Genomic DNA, 16815 nt, shown 5'->3' on the forward strand with positions numbered 1-16815 from the left:
TCCGTGTTACAATGTAATTATACATTTAAGTACCGAGTAATTAACTATATGTACTTACAATAGGGTTAGGGTTAGAATAAAGGTTAGGTTTAGGGTTAATTGCATGTAATTATGCATAATTTATAGTTAATACGACAGTAACTACATGTAACGTGTAAAAATGACACTGTAAAATAAAGTGTTACCCAAATCGTTTAAAAGTCGAAAAAAAAAAAAATCCTGTTTATTTACGTAGGCTATCTGCCATCAGATAGTAGTTGTTATGGGATTGTGTCTTGCTTCGGACTTGATTGACAGACTGGCATTCTGACACTGCTTGCTTGCTAACCACTATTCACTTATTTTTCTCTTTTTGTCGTATTTGTTTTGCTCACTTTAAAAAATAAAATACAAGAAATATGTAATAGTCCAACATAAAAAGTGACCCCAACACATTTTATTTTGTTTTAAAGGGATATTTCACCCAAAATTTTATTTTTATCCCATGATTTACTCACCCTCAAGTCATTCTAGGTGTACATGACTATCTTTTTTCAGAAGAACACAATTGGAGATATATTCAAAAATATAGGCTACTAGTCATATTCACCTGAATGGCTTGAGAGGGAGTAAATCATGGAATAATTTTCATTTTTGGGTGAACTAACCCTTTAATAGCCTAATGTTTAATAGTCATTATAATTCGGAAAATTCCATTTTTTCAATGGGCCTGAATATTTACTTATTTTTTTAAAGGATTAGTTCACTTTCAAATGAAAATTAGCCCAAGCGACCACCTTCCATATTCAAGTTACGAAGAAAGTGTAAACTGGCGTCACTTCAGTTAAGCTTTTTCCGTAAGTTGAATAGGGAAGGCGTAGGACGTAGTGTAAGCGTTATGAACTGTGAGAGTTTTACACTTTCTTTGTACGTTGAATATGGAAGGCGGTCTGGCCTTTAATTCATAAATATTGTTAAATATGGATATTTTTTTTTACACAAATGCATCGCTTTGCTTCAGAAAGCCTTTATTAACACTCCGGAGCCGTGTGGAGTATGTTTATGATGGATGGATGTGGATGGAGACACTTTCTTCAGCTCATACTAGTTGGTCCCGTTCACTGTTATTATAAAGCTCAGATTCATCAGGATATTTATTATTATAAAATGGTTAGTTCCTGTCCTTGATTCTGATTGGTCAATATTTGTGTTTTATTCACAATAAAACACGTCTATGACCGCTTCACCCAACAGTTCTGTGTATCACTACACAACACCCTTAGCAACCACTTTTAGCAACGTAAACTGTTTGTTCTCATTGATATTGTTCATTGAAGCTTACTGTAATATGTAGAAGAGTATTGTGAGAAAGAGATCAAGTGAGCGAGTTTATTACCTGCATTCAGATTTAGCATTTTCCTTCAGGTCAGTCCTATGTTCATAATAAAAAAATCTGTTTAAATGTCCGATGTATTATCTTGTCCTTTTAACAGTTAAGGGGTTTTCCCATGACTGACAGCCCTAGTCAAAGCATTTGTCAGTTGCGTCTAGTTCCGTGTTCACAACAATTCAGTCTTTTCAATATAAAAGTCTTCACTACTGACTGACACACTCATAAAGACAGTCTTTGCCGCCATCTAATGGCATAATAATGTAACTTCTGTTCCTGTTCACGGTCAGGGACTATTTTTTCCGGCGGAAGGAAGGCTTTTGGTGAAAGTTTAATTCATGAATTTTGCATTGATACATATTTTTGGCTTTAATAATTGTATTGTGTGGTAACTGTTTTATAAAAGCAATAAAGTACTCGAAGCTAGTGCTGTATCGCGAATAAGTCACGGCTGAACTCCACTTCGCATCATGCCTAACAACGCCCTTCAGCCGTGACTTATTCACCATACAGCACAGCCTCTCGTACCTTATTGCTTACACATATCTCTGATTGTGTTCATCAGAAAGAAGAAAGTCATATACATCTAGGATGGCTTGATGGTGAGTAAAGCTTGGGCTAATTTTCATTTGAAAGTGAACTAATCCTTTAAGGCAACGGATTTCCTCTTACTTTTTTATGTAAAGTCAACTAATTTTTCACAATGCATCTTGTGATGGTGTTTCTGCCAACTTACCCTGGTGATGTACATGTGTGCAAAAATGCTATACCCATAAATCATCACTGTTGTGTACGCTTTTATTGAGGGAGCATCATAAAATGCTTCCCACCCACAGAGGGTTAATGTGCTCCTGCTGAACCGGATGTGATTCCTGCTCCGTCTCAGTGTTGTCGTTGCGTGGGCAATGGCGGACGGAGTCTGTGCGTTAGTCTGGTAAACGTAGCCTAAGTTTAGCACAAATATAGGCCCACTCGAATACCAGTCAGTCAATCAGATATTTTAATCGTGTTTTCGACACAGCTTAGATCTGCGCCCATCAGCATGGACGTGAATTTGACCATCTCTCTGATGCGGGGCCAAATGGGCGCTGTCATAGAAAAAGCCGTGAACGTCGCGGTGGAGACCGTGTTAGGAGAGATGATCCGGGTGGTCGGGCTCAAATTTGAGGAGATCAAACGGGAGATGACCGCTAAAGAGAAGGAGAATGAGAACATCAGGAGAATGCTGGAGACGTCCCGCTGTCAGATGAAAACTATGCGCAAGTACATTAGCGTCCTGGCTGCTAAGGACGCCAACCATAGACTGTATCATGGAGATGGAGACATGGCAGCATCCACAGGGGTGCACTGCAGAAGAGTGCCGACGAGCACTGTGTCAGTGTGTGCCAAAGCCCCAAACCCCTGTCCCAGACCGAGGGTCACTGAACCTGCCCCTGTGGCTGGACCCTCATGGGTGAGGCATCAGATGCACATGTCCAAAGAAACGTTAAGAAATGAGAATCACATTGCTGATTTCCATATTGAAGAGATCCATGGATCATCAGCTCATAAAGGTATGAAACGGCCCCTGATGAACATGTATGGGTGATGCAGTACCTTTTCATATTCCCATCATGAATGTCTTAATATATTTTCATTAAAATAACAAAGGTGAAATGGAAATCATGTTTGTTAGTTTTCTTTTATCACAGTATCACAACATATGGCTTATTTCTCAATCATTTCATTACTTTTTTCCTCTCTGATTGAAATGTTTTTTGGGGGGAATATCACTTAAATTTGCACATTTCCCTAAATTTTACTTTCAATCCTGCTACCATTCTGCAGGAAGTGGCAATTTTTGCTGGAGACAACAGTACAAATATCTCTAGTTAGGTATTAGCAATCGATTAGATGACTTTTGGGATGTTTTGTTGTGTTAGTAGGTTTGTCTCACTCTTTAAATATTCTATTATATTGAAATACATTTCACAAATTGGCCTGTTTTCAATATTTCAGCTTTAACTTCAGCTCTTTATTTCTATCCTGTTGGGTTCCATCCTGTTCATTTTCTTGCCATTGTGCAAATAATTTTCATTTCTTAAACTACACTTTCATACACTACAATATTTATAGCAGTAGCCTAATTCCTTAAATTATAACACAAACATACTCTACTCATTTTAAAGAAGTTACAGAGCTGCATAACAGGAATGATCAGTATGATAACATTGTCAGTATTGATACAAAAGAATATCGCTAGCCGCTTATAAGGAAACTTGCACAAAAACAAATGTCCATGAATATGCACGAAGAGCACTAAGGGGGTGTTTACATGAAGGAACCCCTTTTCTACACTACACTTTTATTGTAAGACCTCTTTAAAATACAACACAAACATATTCCTTTTTAAGAAGTCACAGAGCTCAAAAGGTGCTGAATAACAGGAATGACTAATACTGTGTCATTATCCATAATGACTGCAGCAATAGGTGTGGACTGGAGACATGCAGACATTCTCGCTCTGTTGGTATCTTGTTGAAAATTGATGGATTGCAGCCAGACACACTCAACACTGTAAAGTACACTACTACTTCACAAATACAAAATGTACACTGCACAATATATAGAAGTATACTACTGTGTATTTTAATTGTAGATCATTTAGTCAGAACTAGTGGTAGGCTAATGTTTTATTTTTTTAAAGGCCGACACTGATGTTTCGAACAGGGTGTTACATATACTATTTAACAAATGCACATATCATATTCACAAATTATTGAATTTCAATAAACATTTATTGGTTACACTTTATTTTACAGGATGTGTACTTGCAGTGTTGTTACCCAGGAAACTGGTAATACTATAATAAGGTAACTACATGGGTTAAGGTTAGGTTCAGGATTAGTACCTAGATATTAATTGCTATAATAAGCACATAGCATGTACGTGCAGAACAGGACTGTAAAATAAAGTGCTACCCGTTTATTTTATACAATATATAAAAATTCACAACAAAAAGCCACTGCAAGTGAGCTTACATAGTCACCTGGAGAAACATTTTAGAGTGTCATGCTGATTACTGTAATATTAGTGAACAGGACACTGCATAGATTTAAAGTGAGACAAACTAACTATTAATAGAGTTAATAAAGTCTTTTGCTTATGCCTTTTGAAGTTTGTTCTACACCTGAAATAATGTCACTTCTGGAGCACGATGTCATAAAGGAACTAGTCTCACGTCGCCAAACCTTCAGACTGACGGCAGAAGGTCTGGACTCCATTGCAGCTTTCATTGTCTCAGGACTGCCCAGAGGCCATCTGACTGACATGTAAAGAAACAGATAACAGTTTGTTTTGTTCTGCGCCATGTTTAGGGGTGTGTAAATGTAAAGTTGACAAGCCTATGATAGGTGTGCCGTGCACCTAATAATTAATTCAAGAAAGGTTGTGCAAGTTCACTGCATCAGCTGCAATGCAAACTTCACATACTTTTGAAAATTCAACTTTTATCTGATCCTGATAAGCACACATTGTCACAGATGTAAACACGGCGGCTTGCTTTTTTGCATGAGAGGGTTTGGCGTCACGACGGCTTTGTTTTTAGGTGTACTGTTGTACACACGTCTCCTGGAAATCCTGGAGAATTTAACCAATCAGATGCCATTTCATGTGCCATATGCATCAGATGTTCAGCCAATGTCTGAGGCTGAGACTATTAAGAAACATTTGTTAGTTAAAGAGTTAAACAGTTTTGTTAGTAAAAGTTTAACATTATAAAAGGTGAACAATGTTCACTGAATTGTGACAAAAGAAAACATATGATTTCCATCTCAATTAATGTTAGTTTAATAATTAATTAAATATATTATAGTCAGTAATTTTATCCCTTAAAACTCATCGTTGATCACCAAAGTTACATATTTAAATGTTTTTTCCATGCCTTAAAATAGCTTGAATGTAACTACACCCTTGCTTCATTTAATATACGCAGTTCTATGAATATGCAAATGAACCCCGCCTCCACTCACTCACACCAGCTCACAGATCCACTCGTTGACGATCACATGTTGACATGATTGGTTACAAGGTAGATTGTGACCTCAGAAACACCAGCGATTTCAAACCGTGTTTTGGTTCACTGCAGTTTTAAAGAGAAAATACTCAGCAGTGGTGTTGACTTATGAATTTGCACATGGTTTGTCCTAAGGCATATTAAATACACCACAGAGACATATAAAAAAATATTAAAAGCTTGATTTTGACCACAGGGGGACTGCAAAACGATTCTGATGGGGACATGAAAATGTATTTCATTACTTAAATTACCTGAATATATATATCTATCGCTACTTAAAAGTTCAAGGAGAACAGTTCAGGAGTTTTGTAATATGACTTATTTTCAATCAAGCAGTGTGTATTATTATTCTTTCCTAATGTTTTCCCTCAACTCAACAGAAAGTGACTTTTGTTTCCATAGTTGATAACTCGAGCCCTCATCTGGTGGACAGTCAGGGGCTTCTGTCTGAGACCAGCGATCCAATATGGGGTCAAAACCCTCTGGCCTCTGCAGACACTGGGCACACAGACATGCCGGACAGCAGCGTCCTCTCTGCACCCATGATGGCAGAAGAAAGCATGTCGTCCCAGACTACAAACACAGTGGCCTTTGGAGCACCATCGCTTAAGATCAAACAGGAGGAGGCGGAGGTTGAAATTGTCTGCGTGAAGGATGAACCCGCAGAAGCTGGCAGCATATCTAGGCTTGAATATTCCAACCCTGAACTTCACCAGCAAGTGGGGGAACCAGAGCTTGGGGTCTCACTAGATCTACCAGCATCCTTTCAAGCTCTTCAGAGTCCAGGCACTTCAGCAGACCTTGCAATCCCAGCATTCATCAACGTGGACCCAACCACCTGTAAGTATAAAATTAACTTTTTTACACTGGTTTATTTGGGATATTATGAACGTGTAGATAGTAGAGCCTTGTCACCAAGACATGTTTTAACTATTGCATAAAAGACTCACACTTCAATAAGAATAACTTCATTAAAAGCTGTTTTTTTTATTTTAAAATACTGAACAAGGGAATAATAATGTTTCTGTTTGAGTTTTTATAAAGTTTATTTTAATTAACCTGTTTGTTAAAGGGGCTATATGTAAGAATTTTCATATATTAATAGCTTTTTCTATTGCCAATGTGTGAACAGCTTGTAACGAAACTTAAAAAAAACGAGACATTCTCTGACTTTTGGTTGTCCATGAATGCCTGTAGACTAATTTCTATGCGAAGGACTCTGGACAATCCAAAGGATGTGACGTTTACGCGCTCCCAAGAGCCTCTCTTCTGTTCAATGACACATGAAATGAATGCTTATACAATGTTTAGGATAATGGCAAAAGAGCTATTTTTTTTTACTGTAATGTCAATGTGTCATGCAAAGAAAAGGGATTAATAGTCTCTTCAATCTCACATAGCCTGATCTATATAGTCTATAGTGTCAAATATACTGGTGCAAACATCCACATCGCTGTTGTCAGATGCTTTTTCAACTACTGTTTTCTCAACATTCTTGTTGTTTATTTTGTTATTGAGAAAAGTGTGCAGCACATATGTATATATTCATCTAAACATCGCTCTCAGCAGCGCGGACGACTTTGTGAGGTTTGTTAACAATATATTGCTGCAAAGATATTTTCAACTTTTTAACTTCTAAGCGAAGAACTAAAAAAGCCTTGCATATAAGTATATGGGGGCTTAAATCATGTTCAGTCTCTTGTGTGTACAGTGTTGCCATTTGGTTTTAGTTGAAAGTAGCTAAAACTGGTCGCTACATGTGGCTAGATGACGTCATACTGGCGAGTCGACTGGTCTATATTAATATAAATATAGATCAGTGGGCGAGTCACGGAATCTAGATAAGGTTTGTCCAAGAAGTTGCTAAATTTGTCGCTAGGCTATTGAAAGTCTCAAAAGGGGTGGGGAAGATGCTAAATTTAGTGACAAAATCACTAAATTAGCAGCACTATGTGTGTTATGTGTGCATGAGTGTGAGTACAGGCAGTAAGTTGCTGGCTGCAGTTCACTTAATGGCCACAGGTGTCACTAATAACAAGGTTTTCTGATTTCTGCATATAGCCCCTTTAATGAAGCAAGATAAATGCAAACCCAAAAATAAAGATTCTGTCATCAATCACTCACTCTCATGATGTTCCAAACCCATAAGACACAAATGAAGATATTAATGAAATCTGAGAGAAAAATACATACAAACTGAGCAATTTAAATCTAGGTTTTTATACACATAAACATTAATCAGTGAACATACAAATAGAGCTCTCAAATATGCTAAATGGAAGCTCAACCGTACGTATTAAATGCTTAATTATTATTTACCATATAAAAGTGATCATGACCCTTCAGAAGACTTGGATTAAAACACTAGATTCATATAGATTTCTTTTATGATCTATTTATGAACTTTTTGAAGCATCAGAGTTGTGGGTGAATAGTCTTTCAATGGAAGAAATTGAATTAAAATTATCTTCATTTGTGTTCTGAAGATGAACAGAGGTCTTTATTTTACAGCACATGTACTTACAGTGTAGTTACCCAAGAGGGTTTGGAACGACATGACAGAATTTTCATTTTTGGATCAACAAGCTTGTTTTCCAAATTCTTAAATTAAATCACAAGAAATTTGGTCAAACTGATTTTACAAATATAAGTGTTCAAGTGAATGTGCACCAAAAAGGCTTATGAAAATGACAGTGCGCTTGACTTAAAGGTAATCAAGACAAAGCTTTTATAGTTAGTCCACATTGTACACAGGTATTTTTATAAACAGAGTTTTTCCTCCTCCTTTTAAAAAAAACATTGTGTCCACATGAAAACACGCTATGAAGCGCTGTCAAGACCAACAAGTGGTGATATAACCCTAACTGTAAAGCCATGTTGGCCAATCAGAAGCCTGGAAAAAAGGTTATTACCAGTACCAGTTCCAATGTCACAAGCTAAAATCTCCGGTTTTACCATCTACACGACAAAACTGTAATCGGAGTTCCTAAAAATCTTCACCCTGGCTGGAGTTTTCAAGAATGTTGAGTTTCAGTGACCAGACACTGCATTCGCGTGTGGACGAATGGCCAAACCGCATAGAAAAAGCTGCGGTTTTGAAAATACCTGTGTGGACAGGGCGTAACCATGTAGAATTAACCAATACAATTTTGTATACAAGTATTTAGTATACAGATTTTGTACCCACTTTTAAGGAAATGTGCAAAACAATAAACAAATGTACACACACATGCTAGGAAACCACAAGTACATGCACATAATGTTTCCACCTCAGAAAGGAAAGTTTAGACAGTATGTGCTGATTCATGTACACAAATGTTAACAAAAATACACTTAAGCATTTCCCCCAAATTTCTTTAAAGCTATAGTTCACTAAAAAGAAAATAAATTTACTTACTCTCATGCCATTGAACAACTTTTTGACTGTATGACACAAATATCCCCCCCCCCCCCAAAAAAAAAAAAACATTCAGGGAGATATTCATCAATTTTCTGAGAAAATATTTCTGAGAAATAATCTGTTAGTGTGGTTAGAGGTATATTTTTGTTTTTGACACTTGGTTTTGATTCTGTGGTCCAAACCCATTGGCCGCAGACCTCTTTTCACATTGACTCTGAGCTGAGGTCCGTGAGCACTAGCAGCAACCGCTGTTTACCACTGTAGCAAAAAAAGAAGCCACTAAAGATGGAAAGCATGGTTATCATCACATGTACCAATGGTTTGTCACTTTGGTTTTACAATCAAAACTTGCAAACACCTGTTGATATTATGTTGTGAAAGAGATAAGAAGAGTGCAGGTTGCTTTCTGAAGGCAAGCGGTTCATTATCACAACTTACTGTATTCCTTTCACACCAGTTGCAAAGTGTACTGCAATCCACATAAACTGTACCTGTTTTTTCGAGATCAGGATTTTTCAGTTTTGTGGTCCGAATAATTTGGTGTATGGCACTGGTGCCGTTAAAAGCCATTTTTAGATTTACACTGAACTTCAACCCTTGTAACATTTGATCCTGAAACATTTCTGAATGCAATTCAGAATTAGGGTCATTACAGGGTTGAAATGGTCACGATATCTAAATTGTAATGCAACTCGCAACTTGTACATATGATGAGTTCATACATATCAAGTCATGCTGAGTTTAAAAGCATCTATTCATTTGGAATATGGAGAAGCTGAGCAAGTCTTCATATTGGATTCCTTTTTTCAGACACAGTAATGGCAAAAACAGCTGCTGAAAAACAGAGAGCGTACAGGGCGAGAAGGGATGCTGATCCTGCACGCAGGGAAAAGTACCTCAGGACTGAGCGAGAGAGGTGGAGAAGAGATGTTGAGACAGGGAAAAAGAAGAGAATTGGTGACCTGTGTGAGAAGGCTCAGAGATGGAGGCGCAAGCAGTGGAGAGATGCCAAAGAACGACAGAAGAGAAGGAAACCGTTTTTCAAAATGATTGCTTCCCCTCCGGACAGTCCCGAACCCAGTCTGATGGCGTTATTGCAACCCTGAAGAGGACCTCAGAAAGACTGATAAGTCAGGGTCAGGACGTCCCAGGTGCAACCCATCAGGGCCTTACACAGGCCAGCATAGCCTTAAAGCACTTGAGTCCATCAACATTGAGGCTCTATCAGGTGGTAATTCAGGCACCTAGTAAAATGACTTGTGACCAAGTCAATGAGCTGCACAATATTTCAGCTGTAACTGAAAGAGAGGAATGACTGAGATTCTGGGTTATCCAGAAGTGAGTGGGAGATGTGATTATTAACTGAAACCTGTGACATCTTGACATTTAAATTCAAAGATTTGTGGGTCATGCTAAATGAATATGTTACCATTTGTATTACATGTGTTCTGCACTAGGTACTTTGTAATGAGTTGTCAAAATTTAAATAAATGAATGAATGGATGAATGATTGAATCAATTAATGTATATTTGATTAACAGTAGCCACTTCAACCCTGCTATCATTTCCAACCCTGTTGAATTGCATTCAGCCCTGTTACTTTTTTCCATCACTGTGTTTTTGTAATATTCTGTGTATTTAGAGAGTAACTGAAGTAATCAGTAAATTACAATATTTTATTGCTGTAATTTTATTGTAATGCCTGGCAATGGCATTACTGAATATCTTTAGGATACTGAATCATGTGTTGAACTGTAACACACATGACATGAAATAACTAATTTGGGCCAGAGGTGAAAAATAATTCTTCATGAGACCAGCAATGATATTTTTATGCAATAATGAATGTTTATTATTATTTAAATGTTTTATTTAAAAAGGTCAGGTACACAGGGCATCCATTTCTGAGAGTTTTTGTTTACTATTGTAAAACCTTTTACTTTACATTTTTCACAGGCCAGATCTTGGAATATTTTGAAAGCTCCTATATATATATATATATATATATCTTATCTTTTTTAACAGACAGTGAATGAGACAGATTATCCTTTCTAATGAATATTCATGTTAACATTTTGTCATAAAATACACATTTTGTAAGAATTAAATAATTTTTTGGAAGAAACAAACATTTTTCCCCCTTTTGAGGCTGTTCATGTTTTTTACACATCACAAGTCATTCAGTGAAGGGGAATCACAAGAGAAATGCATCAACATGAACAGGTGAGTCTAACTGCTTTACTTGAACTTTAAAGGTCACTGTTTCCCATATTAAGACTTCTAATTACTGCACTGACATTCATGGTTTTTGGATTTGTTTTATTTTTGTACATTTTTAAACATTGTCAGACAGAATAGTGTTTTAAATGTATATTAATACACCGTTTCAAGGTATATTAATATAGGTTTGTATAAAATAATTTTTTTTTGCAAAAGGTAACAGGGCTGATGGTAACAGGGTTGAGTTTCACAGTTTAGTTAGACAGGAAAAGGTCATGACACTAGGTTCTTAGTAGGAGAATTGAGCAACCAGTGTTTACTGTACAAAATGGTAACAGGGTTGAAAATTGGCCCTACTGAGAAGCATAAAAAGGTAAAGTTATATTTAAAAAAAATTACTGCTTGAATGGATGATGTTCCCATATAGATCAAATCCAATAATATAGCATGATTTTGGAGAGAATTATGATGTCAGCAGGGTTGACATGAAACTTGAGGACACAACTTCAAACTAAATCGACATAAAGGCCTAATTCTAGCTTTTACTAATTTATATTTGTTTTGAATCTAATGTGTCTATTTGTTAAGCTTGGAGTTGGAAAGAAAGCTGGTGACTGACAAAAAGACAAAGAACAGACTAGTTTTAATTTTTTTTTGAACATATTTAGTTTTTGAAGTTCGGGTACGTTTTATTCTTACTTTGATTAAATAGTTTGATTGAAGTTGCTTTTTAACATGAATCTAAAAACAGCCAATAATATTTCTTCATGTGTGTTATGTTTTTTCTGAAAAAATGTTAATGCTTGTAAATTTGTTTTTACAGCTATGTCAGATGTGAGTCCGGGGAGTTTTGAAAATAATCAATGTACAGGTAAGTTTAATTCCTTCATTTACAATACATTTACAACAACATTTACAAACTCAATACATTTATAAATGTGACAGTCCCAACTAAATCACCTGTGGTATTGCAGCTGTAGAGAGGGCTATTCTTGAGTCGCAGGGAGAAATGGACTGGAAAATCAACCACCTGACTGCATTAGTTCAGTGTCTCGTGGGGAACAACAGCTTTGAACCCCCACTGCAGATGGAAGAAGAGGATTGTGTCTTGCCTCTGATGTCAATGGAGGATCTTGACCGGTTGGAGCAAAGACTTCTAGACAAAGGAATGATGCAAAAATTGGTAAGATTCTTTGGAATTATGTAAATAAATCAGTGACCAAAATGTCTCATTTTTTTGTGAATTTTATTTACATGCTCTATTCATTCTCTGTTTTAGGTGAACAGATTGTCTGTTAGTGGAGGTCAAACTATGAAAAAGACCATATGGAGAATTTGCAACAAGGTCTTTGCCCTCAACTTGGCCAAACAGCTCAATTGGTGCGGACGTGGAGACAAGCGCGGCATAAGAAAAACAAATATTGGAGCACTAATAATAGGTATGTCCAAAACTAATGGATTTCTTTTATTGATAAAAGTAGTGATATCATAATTACACATCTCAGTCAATTCACATATGAATACATTTCCACTTTTGCTCACTAAAATTTTACAATTGCATACATAAACACTGTTAGATTTGTCTGTTCAGATAAAGTTAAGTAATAAATGAAATAAAAATGTTAGTTTGTTTCTTGGTAAACTAATAACTTTTATCCATTTAACATGCAGCTGCAGCTATGAGGAATAATGTCCTCCTGACTCCCACAGAAGCAGAGGCAGAGAAATGTATCAAAGATTACCTGCGTTTGGCCCCAGGAAGGACATCCTCCTAAACTTTTGTAAAAAATGTCAGTTTTTTTGTATACATTGCTTGTACAAAGAATTACTGTATTGCATACTGTTAAATAAATAATTGAATAACTACTTGATCTATTGTTCAGAACTGAGTAGTTAATTAGGGTTTTTAAAGTGTCTACAGTCGGTGTCCATTTTTTGTATATTAAAAACAGAAAAAAAGAAAAATCAACATCAGGATTAAGTAAAGAATTTTAAAATTGGGTCCCACTTTATGTTAAGTGGCCTTAACTACTATGTACTTACAGTACATTTAAATTAATAATTTGATACAATGCACTTATTGTGTACATGTTTTTAGATTGTATTTGTATTAAAAAATATCTGCAAGTAATTACATCTGTAATTAATTTCTGTAATTACATGTAGAATTGCACTGTTGAATCGAGACAAAAAGCACACACATCATCAGCTCAAAACTGGATGCTCAACCCAAAAAAATTATGAAAAACAGGAAAAAAGTCAGCACACCAAAGCTACTAATTAAGCTGTCTAATTACACTGTTGACCCATCCCTTACACCTTAACCCACCCTTAAACCTACTCAAACCATCAAACCGGTCCCTAACCTAAAAAAAATCTCCCTAAGACTTCCTAGCTCATCCATCCAGATAGCAAAATTCTGTTTTTACTGTTATTTCTATTCCTTATGTTCTATTTTTATTCTTCTTCTTTATGTAAAGCACTTTGAATTACCATTGTGTATGAAATGTGCTATACAAATAAAATTGCCTTGCCTTGCCTAACCTTACCCGTATCCACCTCAATAGCAGAAAAAGTGTTCTGCAATACATAGTAGTTAAGTCCACCTAATATAAAGTGAGACCTAAAATTGTACTGTGGTGTGAAAAGTACACGTATTCCATGTAATCTTTCAAATATTATCATAAAACCCCCTGAAAACTATAAACTACATGTCAGGTTACACAGTAAAACCAAATGCGTTCTAAAAATTGAGCTATCTTGGCCTTTGTGCACCTGAAACTTGCTCAGCAGACATTGATAAGAAGATACTTGAGGTTACCAGTTATCAGGAAACTGACAGGATGTGATGTTGCAGTAAGCAGACAAAACAGTTTTCAGGAGAGGAAAGAGCTGACGTGTAACATTAAAAGCCACATATAGAAGCTGCGTAATGCACGGAATCGCAACTGCTCTGCCAGTTTGTGAGTTTCGTATGAAAATCTTTAAAAGTGATCTTTTGTGCCTCCCTGTGACTCTGCACATGTGATATTGTATTAAAGTGAACACTGCATGTTCATTAATGTGTTAATAATAAGCTAACAAAGGCTTCTGTAATATTTCACATTAGGTTTGTGAGTGTTTGTGTATTTTTTACTTTTTAGTTCTTACTTGAAATCATGTTAGTAGTTTTGAGATGGGCTTCAGTTGGCCTAGGACAAATGTTGAGTACTAAATGCACATATTAACATCATATAAAACTATAAAGGTGTTTTAAACAATAACTTGCTAGCATGCTGCTATTGCTTAAAAATTGTGGCTCAACAGTTGGTGAGGTTAAAAGATTTTTATTAATATATTTAATCTCTTACCTCTCTGCCCATATTTAGATGACGACTCTCCGCTGTCTGTGGCAGGGGTCCAAAAGCAGGTGCGTCCGAGACGCAAGGACCTGAACCTGTATGAAGAGTACAAACGCAGCCGAACTCTGAGTCTGAGAGGTCGTAACACAAACCGAGGGTGTAGTACAAACCGACGGCGTGAGCTGGAGCAGACTCTACCGCAGGCTCTACTTGCAGACCTGGTAAGGGAACGAAGAGAAAAGACTCGCCTTCGAGTGGCCCGCTGGCGTGCCAAACGCAAACTACAAGCCTGTTTGATGGCCTCGCAGGCTGCGCAGTTTAACGGGGCTCCAGTGCAGGGCTCACCTGCCCAGCGGGGCGGCCTGATCTCTAACCGCAGGCGAGGCGGGGCGCCGGCGCAGCGCGGTGGGCTTGGATTGAGAAGGGGACTGTCCGAGACTGGCACATATAACCTGCTGCTGCAGCTCGGACCCAGTCCTTCCCAATCAGCACTGGTACACGGCTTGAATGAGGGTATGATGCCGTCTGGCTCCTCAGCGCTATCACAGAACAGAACTACTGTACCTAGAACAACTTACCAATGATGCAGTGTTTATTTAGTGGTGGAAACTTGTGCTAAGTAATGGTGGAACTTGGGTTTGAAAAAGGTTGACGTCAAATGTTGTTCCTAAAACTATAACCTGCAAACAAAACCCCGATACTGATCAGTGCAAACCTCAATAAATCAATAAATTCAACATGTTCATCTTTAAAATTAATTCAAACTTTGGCTTAGCAAACTTAACCAAACAATTAAATGCTACATAATTAGATTAAGCATTTAACAACTGTGACTGTATAATACAATACATTCTACAATAAACTGTGTTGAATTAATGAAAAAGTACCAAGGTACAAAAAAGTACAAGGATACAAAAATTGCACTCTGCTGCTCTCAATGTTCACTTGAATGTCCTAGTTATTGTTGAAATGTTTTTGACCGCAGTGTTCAGGGTGTTTTTAAATAATAATTTGGTCCATTTGTTACAATATACATGTTCATCGTTGTGGCCTAAATTTAACTATGACGGTTGTTGATCAGAAAATTTGGTATGCCATTGCTTTCTAAATGAGCACACAGTGCAAATGTGCTGTATAAGCAGATTAGGGCGTTTGATTTTGAGCAGGCAAACGTGGTTTAACAGACACTTGTGTAAAAAGTGGTGAATGCTGTTTATAGTTTCGGGAAATGAGTCTCTGTTTTGGTGGCTGATGTAATGGTATGTTTTGGTATGGAATGTTTTACTGATAAAATGTTCAAATATAGTTATCGTAATGGGGAAAACTGTAAAGCACGAGCTGTATCAGATTTGGTATCAATTAACTTACAGCTATCTTAAGTTTTTTTTTTTTTTTTTTTTTTAACCACAGTGTCTTACCAAAAAAAAAGTGCAATAAGGCATTGTGACAGTTGCTTCCATAATTTTGGAGCTTTGAGGACCAACAGCCACATTCAATAACTGAAATACTACATTAACATTTCAAACTTGTTCTTGTCTTTGATTAAGAACTTTATAAAGCTTTTTTATATTGGTAAAGTTTACCAATTCAGTTTAATTGGTATTCTGAGAAGTGACATGGAATTACAATATAAAGGCAATACACAATGTGTTTCACAAAGAAATTTATTTCAACCCTCACAAATTTACATTACATGGACTGATTGGGTTTGCTCTCGCTTGTTTTATGTAATTTACACAAATGTTCATTTTTGAATTCTGTCATTTTGAATGTCACTACATAACCATTTCTAAAGTTTTAAAGCTCTACAGTATAACATTTCATTTTTTTACACTAGGTAGGATGTGATTAAAACATGTTTCCTACAGTTTTCATGTGCTATGTTCAGTGTTATGTTGTTTAACGATTATTAAATGTTTAATGTTGTGTATGTTACATTTGTTGGTGCATATTAAATAAAATATAAGATCTTAAGATAATATAAGATTGTTCCTAAAATCAATCAAGTTACGCTCCTGAGTAATCATCTACCTGCAGAGCAAGTGTTTAAATATGTGCTTCAAGATTTCAATGCATTAAAGCAACAAGAAGTTAAATTTGTGCTGCTCCATTATGTCCAGTGACTTTATATGGGTGTTTAATTACCCATTGACTATCTTACTACTGATCGCCCCTGGTAGGGTGTAGAAGATAAGAACCAGGAACAAGGTCACGATCAACAGCACCAGTCCAGCAATGATGTATTTCTTGTAGTTCCCCCAGATCAGGTGAAAGAAGCACTTGAAAGGATTCATAAACCAGGAGAAGGATGTATCTGGACGACTAGAGAAAAGAGAAATAACTTAAATAATTCACATATACAGTAGAACTACCCACACAACCCAAAACCAAACACAATTTCATTCAAATCAGTTTTTTAATATTTTTC

The 16815-nt window shown here is 36.6% G+C and overlaps 2 protein-coding genes across 8 annotated transcripts in view; one reads left to right on the forward strand and one right to left on the reverse strand.

Moving 5' to 3' along the window:
• Positions 1-2169: 2169 nt before the first annotated feature.
• si:ch211-67e16.4 lies at positions 2170-16368 on the forward strand. 4 transcript variants are annotated; one of them, XM_048193339.1, is made up of 7 exons: positions 2170-2922; positions 5829-6266; positions 11870-11917; positions 12021-12229; positions 12326-12485; positions 12718-12836; positions 14415-14550. In XM_048193339.1, the coding sequence occupies exons 1-6, from the start codon at positions 2412-2414 to the stop codon at positions 12819-12821; spliced, it is 1470 nt and encodes a 489-aa protein (XP_048049296.1). In that variant the 5' UTR covers positions 2170-2411; the 3' UTR covers positions 12822-12836; positions 14415-14550. The 4 variants fall into 4 exon arrangements, 3 of the variants coding, with proteins under 3 accessions (XP_048049296.1, XP_048049297.1, XP_048049295.1); XM_048193340.1 differs by having other exon boundaries at positions 12718-12827; positions 14415-14543; XR_007185250.1 differs by lacking the exons at positions 12326-12485; positions 12718-12836; positions 14415-14550 and adding an exon at positions 9637-11049 and having other exon boundaries at positions 2177-2922; positions 12021-12106.
• fer1l6 (fer-1 like family member 6) overlaps positions 16034-16815 on the reverse strand; it is a 29002-nt gene continuing 28220 nt past the window's right edge. For all 4 annotated transcript variants that reach the window (XM_048193335.1, XM_048193334.1, XM_048193337.1 and 1 more), the window contains one exon: positions 16034-16709. In XM_048193335.1, coding sequence (XP_048049292.1) covers positions 16529-16709 — 181 coding nt within the window. In that variant the 3' untranslated portion in view covers positions 16034-16528. The remainder of the gene's footprint in view (positions 16710-16815) is intronic.

This window comes from Megalobrama amblycephala, linkage group LG6 (assembly GCF_018812025.1).
Source record: "Megalobrama amblycephala isolate DHTTF-2021 linkage group LG6, ASM1881202v1, whole genome shotgun sequence".
NCBI classification, from domain to species: Eukaryota; Metazoa; Chordata; class Actinopteri; order Cypriniformes; family Xenocyprididae; genus Megalobrama; species Megalobrama amblycephala.